Source organism: Cannabis sativa, chromosome 7 (assembly GCF_029168945.1).
Source record: "Cannabis sativa cultivar Pink pepper isolate KNU-18-1 chromosome 7, ASM2916894v1, whole genome shotgun sequence".
NCBI classification, from domain to species: Eukaryota; Viridiplantae; Streptophyta; class Magnoliopsida; order Rosales; family Cannabaceae; genus Cannabis; species Cannabis sativa.
The window spans coordinates 12,627,647-12,636,584 of record NC_083607.1 but is presented as its reverse complement, the minus strand read 5'-3'; the positions used below and the strand labels follow the sequence as shown (position 1 = coordinate 12,636,584).

General features: G+C 36.9%; 2 protein-coding genes across 2 annotated transcripts; both read right to left on the bottom strand.

Moving 5' to 3' along the window:
• Positions 1 to 3,870: 3,870 nt before the first annotated feature.
• Positions 3,871 to 4,542, bottom strand: LOC133039632 (uncharacterized). The gene has a single exon (XM_061118537.1). It carries the CDS (start codon positions 4,540 to 4,542, stop codon positions 3,871 to 3,873), a length of 672 nt encoding a protein of 223 aa, XP_060974520.1.
• A 1,388-nt stretch (positions 4,543 to 5,930) lies between these two features.
• Positions 5,931 to 8,651, bottom strand: LOC115697646 (L-type lectin-domain containing receptor kinase S.4-like). Its single transcript, XM_030624730.2, has one exon. The coding sequence runs from the start codon at positions 8,385 to 8,387 to the stop codon at positions 6,222 to 6,224; it is 2,166 nt and encodes a 721-aa protein (XP_030480590.1). The 5' UTR covers positions 8,388 to 8,651; the 3' UTR covers positions 5,931 to 6,221.
• Between the last annotated feature and the right edge of the window lie 287 nt (positions 8,652 to 8,938).

Here is an 8,938-nt window from a genome sequence, read left to right as displayed (position 1 = left end):
AATTTTCCTTCAACATCTCTTGAAATGGGGGAGTCATCTAAAGGAATTTGTATTCCTATGTCATTTTCAAGAGATGATAATAGTAGTCTCAATCCTACTCCAGTTGGTAATGCTCCCATTGTTGATGAATACATTCCTCCCGATATCGAAGATGATGAAGGTCCTATTATTGATGAAGGGCCTATTAATGATGAAGATCCTGTTGTTAATGAAGATCATGTTATTGAAGAAATTCCAGTTGTGGAAGATGTTATTCAAAACAATGATCAACAAAGAGAAGTTATTCCAGAAGTACCTCCTCTAAGAAGATCTCAGAGACAAAAGAAGTCAACAAAGTGTCATGATAATTTTGTTTATATCTTGGAGAAGGAGAATATGATATTGATCATTTTGTGGATCGTGTCACTTTTAGTGAAGCACTTAATAATCCACAATCTTCAAAATGGTTAGTAGCTACGGATGATGAGATCGACTCCATGAAGAAAAATGGTGTATGGGAGCTAGTTTTATTACCTGATGGTTTTAAACCAATAGGTTGTAAGTGGATTTAAAAGGCTAAAAGGGATAAAAAGGGACAAATTGAAAGATTTAAAGCGCGTTTAGTGGCTAAAGGCTTTACTCAAAGAGAAGGTATTGATTACACTGAAACTTTCTCACCTGTTTCCACTAAAGATTCATTCAGAATTATTATGGCCTTAGTTGCGCATTTTGATTTAGAGTTGCATCAAATGGATGTTAAAACTGCTTTTCTGAATGGAGAATTGAATGAGGAAGTCTATATGTCTCAACCTGAAGGCTACAAGGAGAAAGGAAAAGAACACTTGGTTTGCAAGTTAAAACGATCCATTTATGGTCTCAAACAGGCATCTCGCCAATGGTACTTGAAGTTTGACTAGGTTGTGACATCGTTTGGTTTTGTAGAGAACAAGTTTGATCAGTGTATTTATATGAAGATCAGTGGGAGTCGTTATATTTTTCTTGTTCTTTATGTAGACGACATTTCACTTGCCAGCAGTGATTTGTCATTACTAAATGAGACCAAAAATTTTCTGTCTTCCAATCTCGATATGAAAGATCTTGGAGAGGCATCTTATGTTTTGGGGATTGAGATCCATCGTGACAGGAATCGAAAAGTTCTTGGCTTATCTCAAGAAGCTTACATTAATCGTGTGCTCAAAAGGTTTAACATGGATTTGTGTAAAGCTGGTTCTGTTCCTATTCTGAAAGGGGACAAGTTCACTAAGCAACAATGTCCTAAGAACGACTTGGAAAGAGGAGCAATGAAGAACATCCCTTATGCAAGTGTAGTAGGGAGTTTTATGTATGCTCAGGTTTGCACTCGACCTGACATAGCTTTCGTAGTCAATGTTCCTGGGAGATATTTATCTGATCCTGGCCATGATCATTGGGTTGCAGCCAAGAAAGTTTTGAGATATTTGCAAATAACGAAGAGTTTTATGCTTGTGTATAAGCATGTTGACAATCTTCGAGTTGTTGGTTATTCAGATTCAGATTTTGGTGGTTGTGTAGATGATTTAAAGTCAACTTCTGGCTATATTTTCACCTTGGCAGGTGCTGCTATTTCTTGGAAGAGTGTTAAACAGACTTTGATCACATCATCTACTATGTATGCTGAGTTTGTTGCATGTTATGGGGCATCTTTGCAAGCTTTGTGGCTGAAGAATTTAATTTCAGAGATATGAGTGGTTGATTCTATTTCCACACCTATGCTAATCTATTGTGATAATAATGCTGCTGTTTTCTTTTCAAAGAATAACAAGATTAGTAGTGCTTCTAAACATATGGAAATAAAGTATCTCACTGTCAGAGACTTGGTCAAGAAATGAGACATTATCATTGAAAATTGCAGGACCGAGTCGATGTTAGCAGATCCTCTAACCAAAGGGTTAAGTGCCGTGTTGTTTAATAAACATATTATTAATACGGGCATTTTAGAATCTTTTGATCTTTTGGGTTAGTGGGAGTTTTGTTTTCTGTTTGTTTTTAGAAATTATTATTTATAATTTTCTGAATAAAGTTATGAACTACATTTTATGTTTCAATATTTTATTATTGAATGGATATGTTTTCAATTATGTTTTGTTATATTCTCGAGAATGATTGACTTGAAAGCATGTGGTTCATATTGTTGTGATCATTGTCTTTTAAATTTATTTGCTTAATGACAATGATATGTTGTTGGCTTAATATTTTAAGCAAGTTTAGTGACACTTACTTATTTATTAAGTAGTGTATGTTTAATTTCACTGACTTATTTATTAAGCATCACGGTATCAGTGAAATTGAGGACTGATAAGGATATTATGTTATTTTAAATTGATCACATGTTGAACATAATTCCTTACCACACTCCTAGACTTATTGACCATGTCGATTTAATACTTTGGTATTTGTGATTATGAATGTCTTTTGCTGAGTTAAAAACAATATGATTGTCATAGTTCATTATCAAAGGTTAAATTGGACCGGTATGTTGAGATGCTATTAGAGAACTATCATTTTTTAAAGTGGCCACAAATGTTTTCATGTTGTTCAACCCATGAGTCGTTTTCAAACAAAATTATTTTGATATATAATATATATGTATTAAAATTAATGTAGCCCAAGTGGGAGAATGTTAGACTTTTATTTGGGCTTACATTAAATTTTATTGGTTTTATTAAAACTTGGGTTGATTGGATAGTTCTTTGCTGTGTTAGCCCATGTTGTTGGTGATCAATTGTTAATGGGCTTAGCATCTGTGTGTAAAGTCTAGGTGAAGCAGAAGTGTGGGCTTTTCTAGTTGACTGAAGCCTTTGATGAGCAGGCCTAACCCAACTAGGGTTTTGTAGCTAAGTCCGTTCCCTAACTCTATAAATACATATTGTCTCATCACAATTGTATACCTTTTGATAATCAGATAAATAAACTGCTGCTGATTTAGAGATCCAGGGAGGAAGACTTAGTTGATAGTATTGCACTATCAAAGTGGAGTAACTGCTGTGGATCAAACTGAGATAAATGTTATGGATCAATCAGGTACACATACCTAATTAATGAGATGTATTGCACAAACTAACTTTACAATCTAAGAGCACCCCAAAAAAGGGGCCTCAATCTATACAATTTCTTTTTGCTGCTGTGTGTTTTTTGTTTTTCAATTTGCATACATCAGATTTCTATGATGTCTATAGAGCACAAAACCACTCTCTATCTACACTTGAAAGTTTCTTTGGCAAAAAACTTTGAACCCGAGTCCTTAGACTCCATTTCACCTCTTCAATCAACCGATTAGTGTCAGCTTGCACCCCCTACCACAACACAACATTTCTCATTTTCCAGGTAGCATACACCATTGCTGCAACCGCAGCACTGTAGACAGCTCTCTTGAATCTTGATACTTTTGCCTTCCCAATCCACTTAACTAGATGCTGAATGTTGTAAGTAACAGCATTCCAGTTCAGCCATGACTTGATCTCAATCAAGTATTGGTTGGTGATCCTGCATTCAAAAAACAGATGGTGTATAGTTTCATTACAGTCAGCACACAGATTGCATGTCTCTTGAAGCTTTATGCCCATTTTGAGTAGTCGGTCTTTGGTTTTTAGCTTATTCAACATCACAAGCCAAAGTATCAAAGAGTGCTTGGGTGTATTCAATCTTGACCATACTTCTTTGCTCCAATGTATTTTCGGTTTTGGAGTGCTGAACATCTTGTAACCTGCCTTGATAGCATATTTATCCCTGTGAAAATCAGCGACACCATTCAAGGATAATATCTGGTTTTTCAGAGCTACAAGTCTCTTCCAATACCAGCTCGAATGGATAGAGGCATTGTAACTCCACCAACTTTGACCTTTGATGTATACACTATTCACCCACCGCAGCCATAAGCTCTCTTGTTTGTTCGAAATTGCCCAAATATACCCAAGTTTCAAGTTTAGTAATGCCTAAACCCCCAGTAGCTTTAGGTTGACATACATTGTCCCAGGCCATAGCACCTGCTCCATGAAACATAGCTTGGCCTTTCCATAAGAAAGCTCTACAGATAGCTTCTATGGAATTCAGAATTCTTTTGGGCATGATTATGATCTGACTCCAGTATGCCTGAATAGTAATCAAAACTGAGTTGATAAGTGTTGTTCTCCCAGCAAAAGATAGGTTCCTTGAGGTCCAGGTTCTGATTCTTGCTGTCATTTTCTCCACTAAAACCTCACTTTCTTTCCTGGATATCTTCTTAGCACAAATTGGGACTCCCAAGTATGTGAAAGGAAGCTCATGTCTCTGAAAGCCTGAGAGTTGCAAAATTCTATCCACATATTCATGTTGCATGTTACAACAATATACAACAGTTTTAGAGGCATTAGGTTGCAAACCTGATGTTAGTGAAAAGAGCTTTAAGGCTTGTAGCATATATAGTACACTCTTGGGATCACCATGACTGAATAATAGAACGTCATCTGCAAAAGCCAGATGGTTTAATTTGAGACTCGAACATCTGTCATGGAAGTGAAAGTCTTCCTTCTCTCCAATCTTCCCCATCAGTCTATAAAAGTATTCCATACCCAGTACAAACAACAAAGGAGACATGGGATCTCCTTGTCGAAGTCCTCTCCTAGATTCAAAGAAACCATGAAGGGTCCCATTGAACATAAGAGAAAACTTTGGGGGTAGAGACACAATTCATTATGAGTTGAATAAAAGTGCTGGGGAAGTTGAGTCCAATCAGAACCTCCTCTAGGAATTCCCACTCAACTGTGTCATAGGCTTTTTGGAGGTCAAGTTTGATCATACAGCTTGGCTTATTGGCTTTCCTGCAGTAATGTCTCACCAAATCTTGACAAATCATGATATTGTGTCCTATGAATCTTCCTTTAATAAATCCCCTTTGTGATTGGGAAATTATTCCAGGAAGGATGTTGCTAATTCTAGAGTTCAACAGCTTTGTTGCAATCTTATAGATAACATTGCAATAAACAATTGGCCTAAAATCTTTAACAGAGTTAGGACTTTTGCATTTAGGAACCAGAGTAATGCGAATGGCTCATTATATATTATTATTGTGTTTTATGTTATATACAAAAAAATCTTGGGTATATTATTAATTTTTATATAATAAAAGGTTCGATATTTTACTATAATTTAATTTCTTTTTTTAAAAAATAAATAAATAAATAAAATGGTGCCCCCACCTATTTTTTTTTTAATTTTTTTGGCATTTAATAACATGTTGTATTTTCAGTTAGTATAGGAAAAATTTATAATACTCTATAGAGGTGTTTAGGTAGTCCTTATTTATTTGGGACATTTATAAGAGTTTTTTAGTTTTTTTTTTTTTATTATAATTGTGTATGTTGTAGTTATTTAAAATTATATGTAAATTTTTGAAGATTGGTAGAAAAAATATTTGAGTATTATTTTCAACGTAGTAAAGTATTCAAAAGTTTTTAAAAATTGACAAGTTATACTAAATAACTACAATGTAGAAAAAAAAAAAATTCTCTTAAATACCAAACAAGATTAAAGGCCTACCTCATTAGCATACAATCAATTTTGTTACAAACAAAACCTATAAATATGTAGGAGTAGAATGCTGTAAAATGGAGCACGTAATAAATAAAGGGTCATTACAACAGTTAATAATATATATGCTGTTGTTTTCATTGGTTCCATTATACAGTTTACCAAACACGACTTCACTACCCTTTCAAAAAGAAACAACTGCACTACATGACATTACGATTACTGACACTCATTAATTTGAAAGGAAATTAATTAAAAGCAGACAAAATCTCATAGTCATAACTAATAAGCTACATTAAATATATACAAAAGTAAGAAGACTTGGGGCTAGCTCAAGTGGCCATAGGTGGGTGTGTGAGTGTTGGAGGTCCTGGGTTCGAGTCCCAGGACCTCCAATAATATGAGGAAAAAGTAAGAAGACTTGTTCAAATAATATGAGGAAAATGGAGAAATACAACAATACAAAAAAGACATTAATCGAGGTCTACATCAAACAAGGTCTAAACCCCTAAACCCTTACAGCATGATTGTATATGATTAATCATAGTCTGGTTTACTCTAAATAAACTTAAAAACCCAATATTGGTGTTACAAACAAACAAAACAAATTAACACTATAGTTATCAATTGATTTCAACTCTCCAACGAGTCTCTCTATCTACATTGCGTATTATATAATTATTTTCCATGTAATGAAACTATTCTGATAATCTAGTAGTATCACCTCTACCATGTTGGAGAAGAGAGAGAGGAGAAGTAGAAAGAGAAGCAAAACTCTGGTCCATACCATCTCTGTGACTATTATTATTATTCCCTTTAAACGAATAAGACCCACTTAAATTATCAAACGAAGATGATGGAAAAGAGTGCAGAAAATCATCAAAACCGTCATGACCACCAATACCCATCTGATATTTCTTCCCTTCTAACTCATCATCGGGGGCTCTCAACTCTCCGGGAACCATAACCTCTCCTTCAAGGTACCTCACCACCTGTCTCATACTAGGCCGAGCCAGCACCCCATTGTTCGAACACATCAAACCCAACTTCACCACCATCACTGCCTCAACGACGTCGTACTGGTCATTCAGTCTCTTGTCTATTACATCAAGGACTCTCCCAGCTTGGTAATAGTCCCATACCCAATCAACCAACACCAACTCCTCCGGTGGAGCATTTGGCTCAATGGGTTTACGCCCGCAAGCCACTTCGAGCAATAGAGCCCCAAATGCATAAACGTCTGAGCTCGTCGTGGCTTTTCCCGTTCTGGGTAGCTCCGGTGCTAAATACCCCAATGTACCCACCACACGTGTTGTGCTCATGTTGGAGCCGTGGTCATGGAGCCTGGCGAGTCCAAAATCGCCGAGTCGGCCGTTTAACTCGCTGTCTAGTAATACATTGCTGGCTTTTACGTCTCGGTGAAGCACCACTTGTTCGAAGCCTTCGTGTAAGTATAACAGAGCTGAAGCCACTCCTTTTATGATTTTCATTCTCTGTTCCCAGTTCAGAATCGTTTTGGGCTTGTCGAAGATGTACTTGTCTAAGCTCCCATTCGACATGAAATCGTAGACCAATAAGAGATCGCCACGTCGACGGCACCACCCCAGAAGTTGAACCAGGTTCCGGTGACGGAGCCTACCGATGCTGGCAATCTCTGCCACGAATTCACGGAGACCCTGTTTAGATTCGTGCGAAACTCGCTTCACTGCCACTTGGACTTTTGATTTCGGAATGGTTCCTTTGTAAACTCGCCCGAATCCGCCATATCCTAGAAGCTCCTTCTCTCTGAAACCTTTCGTTGCTTTCTTGAGTTCTTCGTAGGAATAACGATGTGGACCGAGCTCTAATTCCCATTTCTCGATTGGATCCGCGTTCTTGATCTTGTAAAAGAGGTATACGGCGACAAGGATTAAGAAAATTAATAATACCGTGGCTGAAACTCCGGTGCCGATCGCTATAGCTGTGTGGCTTTTCTTTGGACCGGGAAGGGAAGGAAGATCAGCCATGTCAAGAGCTCGAGCTTGACCGTTGACTTTAAAGCTCCAACCCAAGAGGTAATGAGAGCTTGCGAGTAAACCCGTCGAAGCAGAGAAACCCACGTACATAAACTCTTGAAAAATCGGTGTCAAGTCCATCTTAACCGAAAGAAGCGGTTTTTTGGGTTTCTTCGAAAATGGAGCCACCGTCACACTGAGAAGATTGTCAGCAGAGTCGTAATCAATCCAAGCCTGAATCGCTTTCCCATTGAGACTGAAATTAGTTGTCTTGGAGGGATCCTTATCATCAAAATACGAAGCGGCACCAGCAAAAGTTGAGTTTAAGCTGTTGATATCAATTCCGACATGGTTATCATTGATATCACCGAACTCAAAATCCTGAACTGTATCGAACTCAACAGCGAAGATATGGTTGGAGGAGTTTCCAGAATTGTCACTAGCGTTGAAGATACCAAGATACTGACTCGGAAGACCCTTTGTGTCAATGGATGGTGCGATGGTGAAAGCGAAGCCATGGCCACCGAGCTTGGGGTACTCTGGAACGATGGTGAATGCAAAAGAAGTCGAAAAGGAGAAAGCTTTACCGTTTGTGGAGTTCTTTAATCGAATCATAGAGCTTGTAACGGCATGACCAATGAGTCTTCTGCTATCGTTTGTCAGTTTCAAGATACCATTTTTCTGAATCTGTGCAACTCCTGTTAAGGTTAGATTGTTAGTAGTCGCAGTAGTGGTAGTGCGGGCAACCTCTTTGAATCCCGGGTAGAACAGGTCGGTGAATTGAGATGAAGCTGAGACGAAAAAGAGTGAGAGAAGAAAAACTTCCCAGGTGATGGTTATGATTTCCATACTAGATTTTGATTGATTCATCAAAGTTGAAAGGCCTCTTGTGTTTTCTCCATAAAGAATGAGAAGAAAAAGTTGGTAGGATAGGCGTTGTTTCGAAGAAAAAGAAAGGGAAAATATGGTAAGACGTTTTTATTTATTGAGGTTGGTAAAGAAGATCTGAAATAGATGAGGGTAGTGGAGAAAAAAAGAGGTTTTGAAGAGAAGGGTCTACTTGAGTTAATGGAGGTGAGTTGCTAAAAACACCATTAATGGGGTCACTTGCTCACACTATCTTTTCTTTTATGTGTCAGTAGTGTTTTTTTTTTAATATTCATAGAATTTTAAATTCATGTTTTAAAAATAAAGTAATAAGTAATTTTACATCTTTCCTAAAAATAAAAGAGTTTTATTTACACTTTAATAATTTGACGCATAAATACTTAAGTTTAACTCCTAATTACAAATAAATACCTAAGTTATATTTTTAGAACTTTGTGATCGTTAAATTTTAAGTCATTATCCACGTGTCATTTTCTTATTTGGTATATTTAAATTATTTTTTTTAAAAAAATAAAAATTTGATGACTTGCACC

Excerpts from the sequence above, each read along its gene's own strand:
- LOC115697646 (XM_030624730.2), bottom strand. The coding sequence starts at position 8,387 with ATGAATCAATCAAAATCTAGTATGGAAATCATAACCATCACCTGGGAA.
- LOC133039632 (XM_061118537.1), bottom strand. The coding sequence starts at position 4,542 with ATGGGGAAGATTGGAGAGAAGGAAGACTTTCACTTCCATGACAGATGT.